Source organism: Paroedura picta, chromosome 18 (assembly GCF_049243985.1).
Source record: "Paroedura picta isolate Pp20150507F chromosome 18, Ppicta_v3.0, whole genome shotgun sequence".
Classification (NCBI taxonomy): Eukaryota; Metazoa; Chordata; class Lepidosauria; order Squamata; family Gekkonidae; genus Paroedura; species Paroedura picta.
The window spans coordinates 18,500,806-18,517,733 of NC_135386.1; the positions used below are offsets into that span (position 1 = coordinate 18,500,806).

The 16,928-nt window shown below is 56.0% G+C and overlaps 1 protein-coding gene across 9 annotated transcripts; it reads left to right on the forward strand.

The window, feature by feature from the left end:
- The first annotated feature begins 31 nt into the window (after positions 1 to 31).
- On the forward strand, positions 32 to 16,670 carry NOX5 (NADPH oxidase 5). Of its 9 annotated transcripts, XM_077317294.1 has the most exons (17): positions 32 to 1,532; positions 2,851 to 3,109; positions 3,376 to 3,526; positions 3,728 to 3,938; positions 4,081 to 4,315; positions 4,607 to 4,760; positions 5,112 to 5,287; positions 5,724 to 5,906; positions 6,061 to 6,193; positions 6,721 to 6,854; positions 8,456 to 8,596; positions 9,120 to 9,164; positions 9,457 to 9,581; positions 9,895 to 9,979; positions 10,064 to 10,163; positions 10,873 to 11,039; positions 11,285 to 16,670. In XM_077317294.1, the coding sequence occupies exons 1-17, from the start codon at positions 1,279 to 1,281 to the stop codon at positions 11,414 to 11,416; spliced, it is 2,685 nt and encodes an 894-aa protein (XP_077173409.1). In that variant the 5' UTR covers positions 32 to 1,278; the 3' UTR covers positions 11,417 to 16,670. The 9 variants fall into 9 exon arrangements, with proteins under 9 accessions (XP_077173409.1, XP_077173402.1, XP_077173403.1 ...); XM_077317287.1 differs by having other exon boundaries at positions 3,376 to 3,938; positions 6,721 to 6,860; XM_077317288.1 differs by having other exon boundaries at positions 6,721 to 6,860; positions 9,895 to 10,163.
- Positions 16,671 to 16,928: the final 258 nt, after the last annotated feature.

Here is a 16,928-nt window from a genome sequence, read left to right on the forward strand (position 1 = left end):
CCTCCCTCCTCCTCCTCCACGGGGGCCCCGTGCAGCTAGCCGGGTGACCTCAGCTTGCCCCTGGCCTCTAGCAGCCCCCCAAGCAGCAGTCCCGCCTGCTGACCCGGCCCGAAGGCCTTGCGGCCGCCTTAGAACCTCCGGACCTTTCATGTGCTGGGAGGTCGGTGGGGCTGCAGATCAGGAGCTCAAGTGGAGACGGGGCTCAGGCCTTTCTCCACCGTGTTGCTCTCCTAGTCTGGAAGCAAGCCCTGGCAGCTGCCGTTTACTGCCAGGGAAGATGTGCATAAAATGGCCGTCCACGTGCCAGTTTCCCAGGGGGGCAAGGACCGGGTCCCCGGGGCCACTGCAGGCGGGCAAAAGGGCCCCAGGGAAGGGGTCCCAGTCAGGATTGGGCATCTGGTGCCTGAGGAGTCTCTGGAAGTGCCCATGCACACGTGCGGCATCTGTATGGTGTGTAGCAGCCTTGTGCATTGCAAACAAAACACACACAACACCCCAGTCAGTGAAGTGTGCAATACACGAGCCAGGGAGATGAAGATCATTTTAGTTAGTTAATTGATACTCCGCAGCCTCCCCCCACAGGGAGCTCGGAGCCGCTTACAACACTTAAAGAGCAATATGTGCAAACAAAATATGATGGGTATAATGCAATAAGGCCAATTAGAACCTCCACGGAAACAGCAAGCCCGTTGGAAGGATTAGAACAACTGGCCCCTCCCATCCCAGGTCATAATGTTCAAAAACAGGGCGGCTTTCATTGCTCCACAAAATGCTGGAAGATCCCGCAGGGCATAAACGTCCCTGGGCAGCTGGAAAATGTCCACTCAGCTGCCAGGTTGGAGAGGCAGGCCGTTGGTGGGCCAGGCACCTGCAGAAGGTCCCATGACAATGGTCGAAGGTGAGGGGGCCATGCAGGTACGTCGGTCCCGGGCCGCTGATGGGCTTCAGTGGTCAGTGCAGGTGCCGAAGCATTGAAATTCCCCTGCTGACCAGGGAGACCCGGCCAGCAATCTAGCAGCTGCGGTCTGCCTGGCCTGAAGCTTCTGAAGCGTCTGCCAGGGCAGCCCTACGCAGAGCATGATGCAGTAGTCTAATCTGGAGGGGACCCTTTCATGGATCGCAGTGGCAAGGACAGAGTGGGGTGTGGAAGACAGCCGAGTTAGTCAAACTACTGGACGGAATGGTCCTAGGAGGAAAGCAGGCCTGGAAAAGCGAAATGGCAAGGCGGCAGTGGCCACGCTTTTTTGTGCCGTGGTCCCACGTGGCCTCAAACGTGGCATGTCAGCAGCACCTGTTTCTGGGTCCTCATCTCGACTGGCCTGTCGCTTGCAGTCCGATGGGCTGCTTGTCAGCAACAGACATCCTGCCAAAGAATCTGAGCGGAGAGAAGCTTTTTCTGCCCTAAACCAAACCGGGGCCTGCACACGTCTTCTTATCAGATATTTCTGTACAGCGAGGCAGAAAGGACAAGAGGTTTCCTCCAGTGGTCCGGAAAAGGTGTCCCCATCGAAGTCTTTGGACGGCGGCAGCAGGTAACATGGGGTGGGGCAGGTTGCATGCTTTCCTTCCTCTGCTCTTTGGGAGGGGGCCATGCTGGTCTGTGGCAGGAGAGCCGGGTTTGAATCCAGGGTTCCTTAGGGACCAACCAGGGTTTTGAGGGATGTGCTTTTGAGAGTCCCTTCATCGAAAACATGGAAGGCTGGAGACCCCAGTCAGAAGGAGGGAGGGACATTGCCAGGAAGGGGTACCTCCCCCTGCTTCCTGATCCCCTTCTTTGCCTCTCCCACCTGAAGGGAAGGATAGAAGTGCTGGGGGGAAGGGAATGTAGAGGCTTGGCCTTTCTTGAAACCTTCTGTCCCGGAATCTTGTTGGTCTTTAAGGTGCTACGGGACTCGAATCAGGCACTGGGTGTTCTCCCTGCCCTCTGATGCATTGTGAATGCTCTGTCCTGCGGTGGGTCCTGGGGGTGGGGGTGGGGGGCTGTAATGGTCTCTCTCTGCACAAGGAAGTTGTCTTAAATACCTTTTCCATCTCTGCCTGTTTCTTCATTTGTCTTTCCAATATGCACATGGCTTCCAGAATGTTTTTGAATGCGCTGAATCATCTGATTCCTACTTGTGGTCCTTGCAAACCTGCCAGGTGTGTTCGATAGAGACCGAGGCAAGCTGGCCCAGGGTGTTTCACAAACTGGAACTCCTTTGCATCTCCCCCCATACACACACACGCACACACTGTACCCTTCGGCGCTGTTAATGGGGTTTAAGTGGCCCCAACTTGAGAGCCCAGCTGGCAGCCAGGCAGTTTCCCCGGAGGAAGCCCTGCCGGGAGACGGGAGCTGCTTCCCAAAGAGGCGTCCAGAGCCGCGCAAAGGAGGAAGAAGGCAGGGCAAGGTGAGCTGCAGCCGACCGAGACAATGGCCGAGTCAGCCAGACGTCCAGGAAACCAGGAGGCTGAGCCCTGAGGCAGCAGGAGCAGTGGGAGGGGAAAGGCGGAGGACAGGCAGCCCCCTGGCCCAGAGAAGCGAATGAGGGAGGGAGAGAGAGAGAGAAGGAAAGGGCAAAGGTGTCAGAAGTGAAGTCGGAGCCTCTGCAGTTTCTCCCTTTCTGAACCTTCCCGGAGGTGCCTGGAGCTGGGGCTCAGCAGACACCCAAGACCCAGCCAAGCCGCCGCTGGAAAGGTGACGAGGGGATTCTGAACGGTCAGGACTGAACGGGCCGGTCAGCTCAACTCTGGGAGGAAGCAGGGCTGGGAGGGGGTTACGGGTTTTCAGCCTGAGGCTCCCGAGGGCTGCTTTTGGCAGAGCGGCTGCAGCAGGGAACTGCTCCCCTAACTTTCATTCTCTCCCCACAGTAGGTGGTTCCATGGAAGCGCAAGCCGGCTCTTCCCCGTTTCGGCCCCTGGAAGCCCCCTCCGTGATTATAGGTCTGTTGGTTTGGGCAGCGACTGCCGGGGTCCCTTCTCAGGTGCCGTCCTGGTCCCCAAGGGGGCCATGGATTCAGACGAGGGCGCCAGATGGCTGGCGTGGGCAGCTGAGCAGTTCCAGGCCATCGCTGGGGAAGATCAAGAGATTGACTTGGAAGAATTCAAGTCTGCTTTTCAAGTGAAGGAGGCAAGTCTGGCGGGGGGCGGGGGGGGGGGAGGACGTCAGCCTGGGGAGAGGGCCGGTCCCTCGCTGCACCTGGGCTGCCATGGCTCAGTTTGAACAGTCAGCCAGGCCTTCGCCTGTGAGGGCCATCAGGGGGAAATCTGGCCCTTTCCTCTCCAACCTGCCTTTGCAAAAGCAAGGCCGGGGGAAGTACAGAGCGCTGAGAATGTCAAGCAATGAGAATTCATCCTCCTCTCATTGACACCATCTCCTCCTCCTCCTCCCTCCAGTCCTTCTTTGCGGAGCGGTTCTTTGTGTTGTTTGACACCGATGGGAGCGGCAGGATCACTTTGGATGAACTCCTGGAGGCCTTGAAACGGCTGATCTACGGGAGCGAAGCAGACAAACTCCGGTTCCTCTTCCAGGTTTACGATGTGGACGGTAGGCTTCCGCGCTGCACACCGCCTACCTTGGGTTCTACCCAAGCGAGATTCTATCTTGCAGAGCCTTCTCCTTACGGCCCTCACAGTCCTCAGAGCGTTGCGGGCCAGCTCGGAGCAGTCGGACTGTTGCCGTCTTGGGCCTTTAGCCCGAGTGCAGGACGCTCCTTCCACGTTGACCGCAAATCCTCTTCCGTTGTAGGCAGCGGGGCCATCGACTCTGGGGAGCTGCGGACGGTCTTAAAATCATGCCTGAAAGAGAGTTCAATATCTTTGCCAGAAGAGAAGCTAGACGACCTCACCCAGGCCCTTTTTGAATCCGCTGACGCTGACCACAACGGATCCATCACCTTTGAAGAGCTGAAACGGGAACTGGAACGGTTCCCAGGGGTCATGGAGAACCTAACAATTAGGTATCTCCTCTGCAGCGTCTTCACACTCTGCATCTCCTCCAGCCTCCTTTCCCAGCTGAGGGTCAGAATAGTCAGGCACCTTGTGGGCCACCCAGAGGCAGCCAGGCGGCCCCTAGATGTTTCATGCTCTCCTCCCTTGTAGCGCTGCAAACTGGTTGAAGCCCCCCCAAGCTCCGAAGAAGAGGGGCAGGGTGCGCTGCCTGACCCCAACCTACTGGCAGAACCACAGCAGCCAGCTCCTCTTCCTGGGCGGCTTCGGCTGCGTGAACACGCTCCTCTTTGCCTTTGGGGCTCTGAGGCAGGACGGCTCCGACGCCTGGATGATGCTGGCCAAGGGCTGCGGACACTGCCTGAACTTCAACTGCTCGTTCATCGTGGTGAGTGTCGCGCCGCGTCCAGCACGCATCAAGGCCCAGGAGGAGAGGCTGGGCCTCGGGAATGGGAGCAGAGACACGGGACGGTTCTCAGCCAGAAGAAACGCACATCCTCCTGCCGAGGGCTTCCCCAGCCTTTCTTAAGGCATGTCCAGCCGGATCTGCTCATTGGAAATTTGAAAAAGACCCCAGGCCGGCTTGCCAAGGAGTCTTGTTCCCCCTGCCGAACACCCAGGTTCCTCCAGTGGGATGCGCCCCAGATAAATTCTGCCCTGGCTTCCTTTCCCTTCGAAGGTGCTGATGTTACGGCGTTGCCTCACTTGGCTCCGGGCCACCTGGGCCGCTCGGGTGCTTCCTCTGGACCAGCACGTCCTCCTGCACCAGGTGGTGGGCTACGTCGTGGTGGCTGTGGCCGCTGTACACACCGGGGCTCACGTGGCCAACTTTGGTGAGCACCGCCTCCAGGCCAAAGCCACTGCCGCCTGTTTTAAGTCTGAAGTCAGCTCTGGGTTAGAATCAGAGAATCCTAGAGTCGGAAGGGACCTCCAGGGTCATCTAGTCCAACCCACTGGAGATTTTGAGGGTGGAGCCTGGATAGGGCAGGGTTTGGGGAAGGGGAGGGACCAGAGCAGGGCATAATTTATTTATTTATTTATTTATTTATTTATTTATCATACTTCTATACCGCCCTCCCCGGAGGCTCAGGGCGGTTTAATGCCAGTTCGGGGGTCCTGGTTCCCATCACAATATGGAATGTCCTTATTGGGGAGTGGCCTGAATTGCTTTCCTTCCTCTGCAGCGGGCATGTCTGAGGCCAAAGAGGGCTATCACCTTTGGGAATCCCTGTTCACCACCCGACCTGGGATTGGCTGGTTCTACGGCACCGCCTCCCTGTCGGGCCTTCTCCTCCAGGTCCTGATTGGCCTGGTGCTTGTCTGCTCCCACCCCTTCATCCGCAAGAGCGGCCACTTTGAGGTAAGGAGGCCGGCTTCCCCTTCGCCCTCTTTCTTTGCTGGCTTCCCAGGTGGCGCCAGACACACAAAAGAAAGCAGCGCATGAACACATAAGTCATTTTCAACTCCCTGGCACTGTAACAGAGAAGCATGTGCAGAAAATGTCTTTCTTTCATCTCCGAGAAAGGACAGCATCTCTGGGACTCAGGGGAAGGGCTTCAAGAACGGGAGCAGGGGGACACCCAAATGACCATTTCAGAATTAAATACACATCTTTGCTCCCTGCTGCATATATTTTTCATCAGAGCACCTTTAGAAACTGCAGCGATGTGTGGGGCCCTGTTTCTGTCCCATTCTCCCAAACACATCATCCCACTCTGGTGCTGATTTGAACTCTGTCCCCGAAACATCTCCTCGATTCCTCCAACAAAACGTTCTGCCTTCTGTGTAACCGACAGGTCTTCTACTGGACCCACCTTTCTTACATCTTCATTTGGGCTTTGCTGATCATCCACAGCCCCAATTTCTGGAAGTGGTTCCTCGTGCCCGGGTTTCTGTTCCTCTTGGAGAAGATCCTCGGTGTCGCCTTGAAGCACATCAGAGGGCTGCACATCGTGGAGATCCACCTCTTGCCCTCGAAGGTTTGTCCCGCAAATGAGGAAGCAGTCAGGCCTTTAAAAAAGCCATAGGCTTGGAGGGCAGACGGGGGTGCCAGGGCAGGAGCAAGAACTGAGACTTGGGTCTTGAAAAGTCTGCTAATGTTGCCTCTTCCTGGTTTTATTTTTCCCAACCCAGGTGACGCATTTGGTGATTAAGAGACCTCCGTTTTTCCACTACAAGCCGGGGGACTATGTCTATTTGAACATCCCAGTCATTGCCAAGTATGAATGGCATCCCTTTACCATCAGCAGCGCTCCGGAGCAGGCAGGTATGTGGCCGCCTGGGTCAAAACCCACCAGTCCAGAAGTATTGCTTCTAGGATTCCAGTTCGCACATGCCTGGGGTTATTATCGCAAACAAAATGTTTATCCCAAACAAAATGATGTTTCTCGAAGGACACAGGGTGATCTCGGGGGCTTATTGCAAAGCAGTTTTAAGAAAATTGAAAACTGCATTGAAATGGCCAGGACAGTTGCCTTGAGGAATTCCCTGCCTTACGATAATCCACCTGCTCTTTTTTGCAGTGGTAGCAAGGGCTGTCCTTTGAGGATTTTGTTGGGAAACCTGACCTCATCCACTCTACAGCCCCAGTCCGGCCCCTTCAGATATTATAGTCCTGCCGGTTGCCTTTCCCCACCTTCCTTCTACCCTCCCAGGTACTGAAGACACCGGCTAATTTGCAAACCAGGTGCTCAGCCTGACCTGAGGTCCTGTTTCTCCAGACAAGTGTCTTACATCAACAAGAGTTGCGAGGAGGTTTGCCTGACTGGGTAATGTTGTGTTGTCTCCCCCAAGGGACCATCGGGCTGCATATCAGGTCCCTGGGACAGTGGACCAGTCGGTTGTACGAGCACTTCAGCCGTCACTCTGACAGGGGCCCTCATCGGCTGGCCAGGGATCCAAGGAAGAAGGGCTGGTCCCAGAAATGGGTGCAGGTTTGCCTTTTGAAATCAACCACTGCTGCGGGGTCATCTGTAGAATCACCTCTTCCCATATATCCCCTCCCCACCCGCCCAAAAAGGAGATCTAGAGAGAAAAACCCGCTCAAGGTGCCCAGCCCCAACAATATCAAATTAGACTCACCCAGGGCCAGGGACTTTTCCGCCCTGGCCCCATCCTGCTGGGATGGTCTCCCGGGCCAGAGCAGGACCCTGCAGGACCTTGGACAGTTCCCCAGGGCCTGTAAGGCGGAGCTGTCCCCCCAGGCCTCTAGTTTAGGCTGAAAAACCAGTGCTGAAATCTTGGCCTCCCTGTTCAGAGCACCAGCCAAATTACATCCAAGCCTGAACACTGGATCTATCTCAACCTCCCCCCTACAAGAACAGAAGCGGTGGGAACTGTTTTAAGGGCCCCTGTATGTTTTTAACATATACTTATCCATTGTTCCTCTTAATATTTGTGAAACGGCCTGGGGGGTGGAACGTGTCCGAGGTTTCCGAGTTGGAATAGGGCCAATCAGGGTGCGGCAAGCTTTGTCCTGCCCCTGCAGCTCCCGCCCTCTGTTCCTGAGCGCCACCCTCTTTGCTCTCAGACGCGCCTGGCTGCCGGAGCCAGCAGCAGGTCAGGGGAGAGGGCCCTGGGCCAAGGGGGTGGGGGAGGGGGAGAGCCCTCCAGGCCACTAAAGAGTTCCATTCGAGGCTGCTAACGACCTCCTCCCCTGGCCTCCTAACGACCTCCATCCTGCCCTGTGCTCGAGTTTCGTGCCCCCCTGCTAACGAGCTCTGTCCGGGGCCTGCTGACGAGCTGCCCATCCCCCGCCCATGCCCCTTGATCCGGCTGGGAGCTGCTCCAGAGTCCGAGGGGCCCAAGGGCCCCTTAAGTGGCATGGGCGGGGGGCCAGGGGGGGCCCTTCTCAGGAACAGCCTTTGCAGCTAGAAAAGTCCAGTGGTTTTTTTTTTACAGTGTTACCTGCCTTGAGCCCTAGGGGGAGAGCGGGCTATAACTAAATGTCAATATGGTTGTTATTAGTCTGTTCATTACTATTATCTTTCTGTTGGGTGTTCACAGGTTTTAACGACCCACTAGATAGGCCAGGGACAGGTATTGGGGGGGGGGGGGGGACACAGTGCTTTGCAGACCCACGAAGGTTCATTGCTCTAACTCGGCTGCCCTCCAGTCTGCGGATACAGAATGCCACGAAAAGTAAGGCAAGGCAGAGATGAAGCCATATAAAGCTGAGGAGGGGCCATGGCTCAGTGCAGGGAGGCCCAGGTTCAGTCCTCGGCAGCATCTCATGTCAAAAGGGCCAGGCAGGAGGGGACGAGAAGGACTTCAGTGGCTCAGGGGCAGGCCTCTGCTGGGCATGCAGACGGTTCCCCGGTTCAATCCCCGGCAGCATCTCCAGGTGGTGGGAAAGACCTCAGCCTGAGACCCTGGAGAGCGGCTGCCGGTCTGCGTAGACGACCCTGACCCTGAGGGGCAAAACGGTCTGACTCAGAGGAAGGGCGCTTTGTGCACGGGGCCCGTTTACAAGGCGGTTGCAGGTCGGATCTTGCCGCTCACCTGGGCGTGTGCTTGGCCTTTGCTTCAGGAATGTCTCCTGGGCTCCTCAGACCTGGATCCTCACGTGGCCACCAATCAGGATGAGATGATTGAGGTCTTATCGTACACGCCCACCCGTGGTCCCGGATGGGGAACAGCGAGCACCGGTGTTGCAGGCCGGTGTGAAGAGGTGAGCCCACAATCCGGAGAAGAAAGGCTGTGCTACCCCGGTGGATGGCCACAAATGCAGTCCTCGGGATAGAGGCTTCTAGGCACCAACCTTGAAAGTGCCTCTGATTAAGCAGAGGGACGGTCCCTTTAGTTTAGTTCCCTTTGACCAGTTTTAACTGGCAAGCCCCTGGGAGGAATCTGGGGGTTAGGACTGGCACACCAAGGCATGAGGTCACTTCTGGTGACAAATCAGAAGCAACTTTGACTCCTAGAGTGTTGGCCCTACTTCGTTCTTTGCCGTGCATTGCTATTACACCAACCCACACAACCCTTCCTGTTGGATCGAGGGTCATGGGTAGTTTGCTCCAGAGATTCATGGGAGAAACAAAACAGCCATTCCCTCTTTGCCTCAGCACTTGGTGGGTGGAAGCTAAGAGCAGGGAACCCAGAAGCAGTTTGGCACCAGATTCTGAAGGCTGCTTCTAAAAGCCGGACATTTGAGGTCCTTTGAAAAAGTGATAGGAGATCTCTGTTCCTAACAGGTTTCTGGCAAGCTGGATGACAATCAACAACACTGCAGCATCAAGGTAAGATTGGGGGCTGCTCTTTGACGCTTGCCTAGCAGCAGGCCAGGTGCCGTAAGAAACACAGAAATATTTCTACCCCTGGAATAGGGAGGAGGAGATGGGGGAGACAAAGGAGGAGAGAGAATTATTTGAGGACCTGTCCAGGAGCTCTGGAGACACTGGTGTGGCTCAGGAAAGGCTTAGCCCCAAAGGGACGTCTGACATTCAAAATGTGGTCCCTCATTGGTTAGAATCGCAAACCTCCCTTTTGCCAGCTTAAGAATCAGCACTTTCTTTCCCTCTCTCTCCAAAGTGCTACATTGATGGTCCGTATGGGACTCCCACCCGGAGGATCTTCACTTCAGAACATGCCGTGCTGATCGGGGCAGGGATCGGGGTCACCCCCTTTGCGTCCATCTTGCAAAGCGTCATGCACAGGTTGGTCAGACTCGAATACGGGCCTCCCGGAGTCTAGTGTGGCCCTCCTAGCCTAGAAGGGGAAGTCTACCCGACACCTTACTGATCTGCAGTGGAGTGCATGGGGATCTTTGGAATAGTTTCATACTTTTCCCCCCCCTTTTGGAAAACTCAGCCAGATTTTTATTTTTTGTTTAACAACAGTTAAACAAAAGAACAAGGAGTCTTTTTTTTAGATTTCCCAACTGCAGCCAACGACCTTGTCAGGGGGAGGATCAGGATGGATCTTACCTTGCTGGAGGCACCTGGGATATTTGGTTCTCTCCTCTCTTAGGTATTGCATGAGACAGCTAACCTCTTTCAGCCCAAGCAACATGCAGAGGGCGGGCCTTAAGAACGAGGAAATGAAGCTCCGGAAGGTGAGAGGTGGCCTTGGACCATGGCTTGGTGGACATTCCCGAAGGCAAGGAAAGGGGAACGTATCAAGCCCTCCTTCTCTCCAGGTTGACTTTATCTGGATCAATCGGGATCAGAAATCCTTTGAATGGTTTGTAAGCCTGCTGGCCCAGCTGGAAGCGGATCAGGCCGAGAGCGACCCTGGAGGTACGAGACCAAGCTTTTGGGGTCCTTGCTCAGTTGGACCAGATGGAACAGAACCCTCTCCATTTTCCAAAAACTCCTCTTCTCAGGCTGCCGACCCTAAGAGATCTGCTGTCTGTGCCCCCAGCATGCAGAGGGGAGGGGGTGGGAGCAGAGATGGGGAGCTTTGGAAGTGTTGACACTGCATCTGTGGAAGGCCCTCACACTTCAGGCTCACCTGGCACCTGCCTTATCTTTCAGGCTCCCAGACCAAACATTTCTTTCCATGCCGCCGTTTGTTTGAGGAGTTCCGTCTTCAAAATAGGTTTTTACTAACAAGTTGAGAGTCCAGTGGCACCTTCTAGCCTGTTTTTTGAACCTCATCCTACTTTTCCTCGTCTGGCTAGGGTTTTTTTCTGGCTTGTGAATCTCAGTGATAATTTCCATGCTGCTTTTATGATTTGAGCCATATTTTGAGCAGGCCTCTGCTCACAGCACATTTCTCTAAATAAACAGGTCCACCTAAAATGTAAAAATGAATACACCAAAGGGCCAGATGACGGGATGGCATCGTCTGTGAGAACACAATTTGGCTGAATCGGCATGGAAAAGTCCCCCTGCTGGCACATTCCATGACAGGGCCTTGCCCCGCGGCCTCCGCTGGGCATCTACTGCCGCTCTCTGCTGCCAGGAACTTGAACTTCCAGGGTTCTGCTTTCCTTCCAATGCACAGGCCGCTTCCTGGAGATGCAGCTGTACATGACCTCTGCGCTCAGCAAGAATGACGTGAAGGCCGTTGGCCTCCAGATAGCGCTGGAGCTGCTGGCCAGAAAGGAAAAGCGGGACTGCATCACCGGCCTCAAGACCAGAACCCACCCTGGACGGCCGGACTGGAGCCAGGTAGGTGTCTCAAAGCCGCAGGGGCCAACCAGGGCACAGGGCTCCCCCCGGTATCAGGCAGGGGCTGGGATGAGGCTATTGTTCAGGCCCTCCGGGTTCAGTGAAGCCAACGTGGGGGGAAATCCAGCAGCATCTAAGTTGCGAACCCCCCAGCGTGTCTCAGAGTTTTTTTAGAAGCATTACTCAAAGCAAGAGTAAGTTTTATTTTATTTATTTATGTTTTGCTTCCCTCTGTTTGATGCCAGGTCTTTCAGAAACTGGCCCTGGAGAAGAAAGGAGAAGTCCACGTCTTCTTCTGCGGCTCTCCAGCACTCGCCAAGGTCGTCAGAGCCCACAGTGAGCAATTTGGCTTCCGGTTCTTCCAGGAGCACTTTTAAACCCCCGCCCCTCCGGGTCGCCGCTGCCCTTCCTGCGTGGAGGTGCCGAATCTGTGCGTGGCTCAGAGATGTGTCAGGGAGAGGGCTCCGTCCATCCCACTCTGTATCCCTTGCCCAAAAGCAGTTTTGGTTTGCTTTTCTCTGGATTTGGTGTTGACACATGCAGCAAGACTCTGAGACCGAGTGTTCAACAAAGTTTGAGTCCAGTGACACCTTTGAGACCAGCAAGGTTTTATTCAAGGTGTAACCTTCCATGTGCGGGCGCACTTTGTCATGCGCACAAAAGCTCCTTGATCTCAAAGGTGCCGCCGGACTCAGACTTTGTCCTGCTGCTTCGGACCGCCCAGCTGACCCCACCACACCGTGCTTCCAAGTCACCCTGCAAAATAAACCTTATACTTTATTTATTTTTAGCTTTCTTCGTCACCACAAAACAGCAGCATGATATATAAGCTAAAAACCAACAATTACAAAGAACACACGTAAAATGTTACCATATACACCACAGCACCATCAAACCAGTCCCCAAACATCTGGTTCACTTCCAAAGGTCAGCCTGAACAGTCAGAGTGTCTGTGGTGGGGAGAGGAAGGGAGAGGTCCTTGTAAACCACTTTGGGTCCCCTTCGGGGAGTAACAAAGGTATAAAAAGCCAGCTCTTCTTCTGCCGGGGGATTTGTGTGTATGTGTGAGGGGCAGCCATGTTCTCCCAGGAAACTGATCTTTGCAGTCTGAGATGAGCTGGGATTCAGAGGTCCCACGTGGAGTTCTCAGCTCTATAATGCTGGGGGTTGTTACCGCTCCCTCTCCGCAGCCCAAGACACTTCCAGACCCCCTCCCCAAACGCCCGTGCTCTGCCGTTTCCCCTCCCTTCTGCCAGCGTTCGGCTCCATCACCACCAGAGGGAGACAGGGCCTCACAGTCGTCCTGGAAGTGTTGTGGAAACCAGTCCTGGAAGTGTTGTGGAAGGGTTGGCGTGTGGCACGGGCCATTTTGGGGGCTGCCTGCTGGTCCCAGTTAAGGAAAGCTTTCAGGAGAACGGGCGTTCACTGATCCTAGAGCCCCAGGCAGTTGTGCAGAGCGAAATATTTGTGGCGGGAGGCGTATCATATAAGGCAGAAAGTGTCGCCAAGTTGAAGCCACGCTTGGGCAGAGCTGCTTCTCCGTATGCCCCCCACCGTCTTTGGCGGCTGACTGGGTCCCCTGCAGGGTCCTCCTTCCCTCCATCCATCTGGGCTCTTCTCCTGCCCGGGAGGGGCAGGACCGACCTGCAGCGGGACCCATCTGCAAGCCTTTCCCCAAACAGCACTCGCGGCGAGGGGAGTTTGTTCCGCACCTGCTCAGAGTCTCCTCTGGCTGCCAGGGACCCAGCGTGATGCCCGGCAGCTCAGAGCAGATGCCCTCCTTGGTGACGGGCAGCGCCCGCTCTGTCTCTGGGAAAGGCTGCTTGCTCTCTTTGTCAGCCCACCAGGAAGCCACAACAGCCTGCAGGGATGCGCCCGGGCCTGCAGCCTCCACCCCCGCTGGCCAAGGGGCCTCTTTGCCCTGCAGGCCAAGGGCAGAGAAGGCCACAGAAGTCAGGAAGATGATGGGGTGGGGTGGGGGGGGGAGACCCTAGCTCCTCCTCTGCCCGTGGCTCAGTCCAGTCTCCCCCTCTCCAGCTGGTGCTAAGACAAGACAAGAAGGGGAGTGTTTTTATACCCCACTTCTCACTCCCCGAAGGAGTCCTAAAGCAACCTTCCTCTCCCCACCAAAGGCACTGTGGGAGGTAGGTGGGGCCAAGAGAGCTCTGCAAGAGCTGTGACTGGCCTAAAGTCATCCAGCTGGCTGAGGAGTGGGAATTGCACCCAGCTCTCCAGATTAGACCCTTCATACGCAAAGGCAGCTAAGCCCTGAAACCTGGTGCTGGGAGGTGATGTCAGGGGAAGGCCTTGGCCCTCCGGCCCTGTTTGCACAGCTCTCTAAGTCAACCGGCTGCCTATTGTGGAACAGCAAGGCCCTTCTGAGGCTCTTACCGGGGGAAGGCCTCGGCCTCAGTGCCCTGTGGGTGGCCTCCTGGGGGAACCGGTGGGCCACTATGTGAGACCGGACTAGATGGACCCTCCCTGATCTGACCCTGCAAGGCACCTCCTGCGTCCCTGCCAGGGGGAGACCTCAGCTTCTGTGCCCTCCTGGCCCTTCAGGAGAAGCCGGTCGGCCGCCGTGTGAGGCTGGATGCGGAAGGATGTGGACCCTCAGTGGTCTTGTCCAGGGGAGTGCCTCTTGTTAAGACCCGTGGCCAGGCTTCGTTGAGCCAAGAAAGATGACGGCCACAGATATCTCACCCAGAGCCTTGGCCGGCTGGAAGCAGGATGCGGGAAGGGAGAGGGCCCAGCCGAGCATCTCTCCCCTCTCGATTATCAATGGCCCACGAGAGACCGCTTGCCTCCCGACACAAACCTCCCTGCAGAGCCACATTTCCCGGCAGATGGATCCGTCTTTTTTACGAGGGGCCTCGGCAGCCTGCTGACTCTTCTGTTTAAAGAGGAGGGGGAAATCATGCAGGGAAGACTTTTTTGTGGCAAAGCCAGCCACAAGTGTATATTTTCTAAAGGAATTTATCTGTTCCGAGATTTCAGCAGCCTTCGAGCCCAGGGGCATCCGGGGGGCAGAAACATCTCCCTTGTGTTTCAAGGCATAAGACATTCGGGAGGGTCGTTGGCCACTGCCCGCCTCTGTGCACCGGCCCTGGGCCCTGGTTAGAGCCCAAGATCTGAGGAGATCAGGCAAGAAGGACGTCCCTTGCCGACCCAAACCCCCAGGCTTCCGTGAGTCAGAGCCCGGTTCTTTGGATCCAGCGAGACACTGGCCTCTTCTCGCATCCTGAAGCTCAAAAGAGCATCACCACTTGGGGAGGGGAGCTGCCCCCCCACGGTGCCCACAGATAGTCAGCCTCCGAGCTCTTCCTGGGGTGGCCGTTCCTCCGTGCCTTGAGAGGGGCAGCAAAGCACCAGCTGGACAAGCTTGGAGGGACGATGCCCACAAAAGCATGCCCGGAAGCCGGCAGGGACAGACTTCTTGCGTGAACACAAACCCCTCTCGGGAGACGCCGACCTCTCCCTCAGCCCCGTCTGCTTTGGCCCTCCACGGTTTGACTCTGTCCTCGCTAGGAGCACGAGAAAGGCGCGCCCGGTCGGCATTGCGTCTGTCCCTTCCAAACTGACGAGCCCTCTCTGGTGCTTTCCGTAGGGCCCGAAGGCCCGGCAGAGGCTGAGAGGTGACAGGCCTGGCTGGAGGTCACCCAGCAGGGAGGACCGGCCGCCACGGCCCCCGGCCGGATCCTTGACACCCGTGTGAGTCATCGGCTTCTGTCATGCCCGGATCCCACAGCGGGCTCTTGGTAGAGTGACACAAAGACAGCAAAAGGAGACAGGTCCTTACCCCAAAGACCTTGCCTGCCAAATCTGGGCAGGAAGGCTGACAGCAGAGGGAGGCTGGGGAGCCCAGAAGGGCAGGCAGACAGCTGACGGGAGCCAAAGGCCTGGGCAGCCGGCCCTCCTCTTGCACCGGGCCTCGCCTTGCCTCTTGGCCAGGGACCCGCCCGCCCGTCACAGGCCGGTTAATGGGAAGCAGATGGTAGGCAGGAGCTCAGGGGGGGGGGGGGGAGAGAACGGGACTGCCACAAGGTCAGTGCAGACGGAACGCCCGCCAAAGCGCCTCTTGTCTCTGCTGCGGCCATGAAAAATTAATGCCTTTCCCTCTTCTTCGTCTGCAGAGGCCCCTCCGGCTCCATCTTCACCACCTCTCCGCCACTCCAGACTGTGCCTTTGGAGCAGGGAGTGGCAGGGAGCCAGGTAGAATGAACGCGGCCTTCCCAGATCTCTCCCAGGGCCGGCACCCTCGGCGGATAGGCCTGGGCCGGGGGGATCTAGACAGCCGGTGGCTTTGAGTCCAGCTGCACCTGGGAGGGGAGTGAGATTCCAAGAGTCACACTTGATGGGAAAAGCTTGTGGGTCTCTAAGTGGGGAGGCTGACCTCCCCTGGAACTGCAGCTCAGCCCCAGACTGCAGAGGTCAGGTCCCCTGGAGAAAGTGGTGGCTTGGTGTGTGTGTTTGAGTGTGTGTGTGTGTGTGTGTGTGTGTGTGTGTGTGCTCTATGGCTACTTCCCCGCTGCCTTTGTATTCAGCTTGAGTGACTTGTTGCTACTGGATTTTCTCCTGTCATCTCAGACAGATCCATTTTGGCAACTGGCTGCTAGCGGAATTTATTTACCTGTTCATGCCCGCCTGTTTGTGTCAGGTTAGCCGAGCGTGGCTGAGCCGCTTTTGAGGGAAAGGACTTTCCTTCTCCTCTCAGCTGCACTCCCGAATCAATCGCCGGGGCTGGCGGTTGGAGACTGCCCTGGTGCTCCTGCCATCCCACACATTGTGGACGTCTCCATGGTGCAGCTGCAGCACTAAACTGGTGGGCCCCAAACTTTTTCCGGCTGCCGTCCCTTGGCTCCCAGGCCACATCCCTTGCCCCTCCCCCTGTAAACGAACCCGCACTTCCTGGTGCTAGGTCTACTGCAGATTTAAAGCCTACACTTCTTTTATTGCCTACAGTGGCCATAATTTAGTCTGGAAAAAATAAGTTCTTTGTGAAAGTTGTTTGTAAAAACCACTTTGAGTCATCCTTGGGGGGAAGAGAGAGAGAAGCAGTGGCCGGGAGCAGGCAGGAGGAGGCTTTTCCAGCCTCCCAAAGATGAAGGGCTTCCTATCCTGGGTTAAGGAATTCCAGGAGATCTGGGGTGGAGCCTTAAGCGGAGTCCTGTTGGGTCAGGCCAATGGCCCCTCCAGTCCTCCTTTCTGTGGGCAAAACCCAGGGGCCATCAGGAGGTCCACCAGCAGAGGGACCAGAACTCCAGAAGCCCCCCCACAGTTGCCCCCAAGCACCAAGAAGACAGCACCTCCCTGCCCCTGACAGGGTCCTCTGCCTGTACCTTGTGGCTCATATTCCAGTCTGCCAGAACTGCTCAGCCAAGGGGGGCGGGGGGGAGGGCAACTTGGCAATGGAGAAGTTGACAGATGATTCCTGGCCCATTTGAATTCCTTCTGAGTCAATAAGGTAAAGTCATAGCCTGGACCAAACCCAGAACGGCAACAATACCTCCCCCCCCATCTTTCTCTCTCCCCCCCCATTCTGCCAGGCTGCGTGTGACCCGCCGAGGCCTTTAATTGTTCCCGTGAAGTCCAAATATGCAATGAATTCCTCAATAAACAGTATTCATTCCCAGAGTGATCGCATGTGACATATTTTATTACTAAGTGCTCCTTCTACATAGATATTATTCACTCAAGCAATCAGTCACTGTCACCAAATTACAGGATGCAGGGAACGGAATTAGCAAAAGGAACTATGTAAAATCCATTTGAAATTCAATTTAGGGACGACGTTCGCTTTCAATTAGTCTGCCCAACAGGTTGAACCGGCCCCCCTCCCAATACCGGGGCTGTTTTTAACAACAAAGAATAGAAACATCATTAACATTGGCT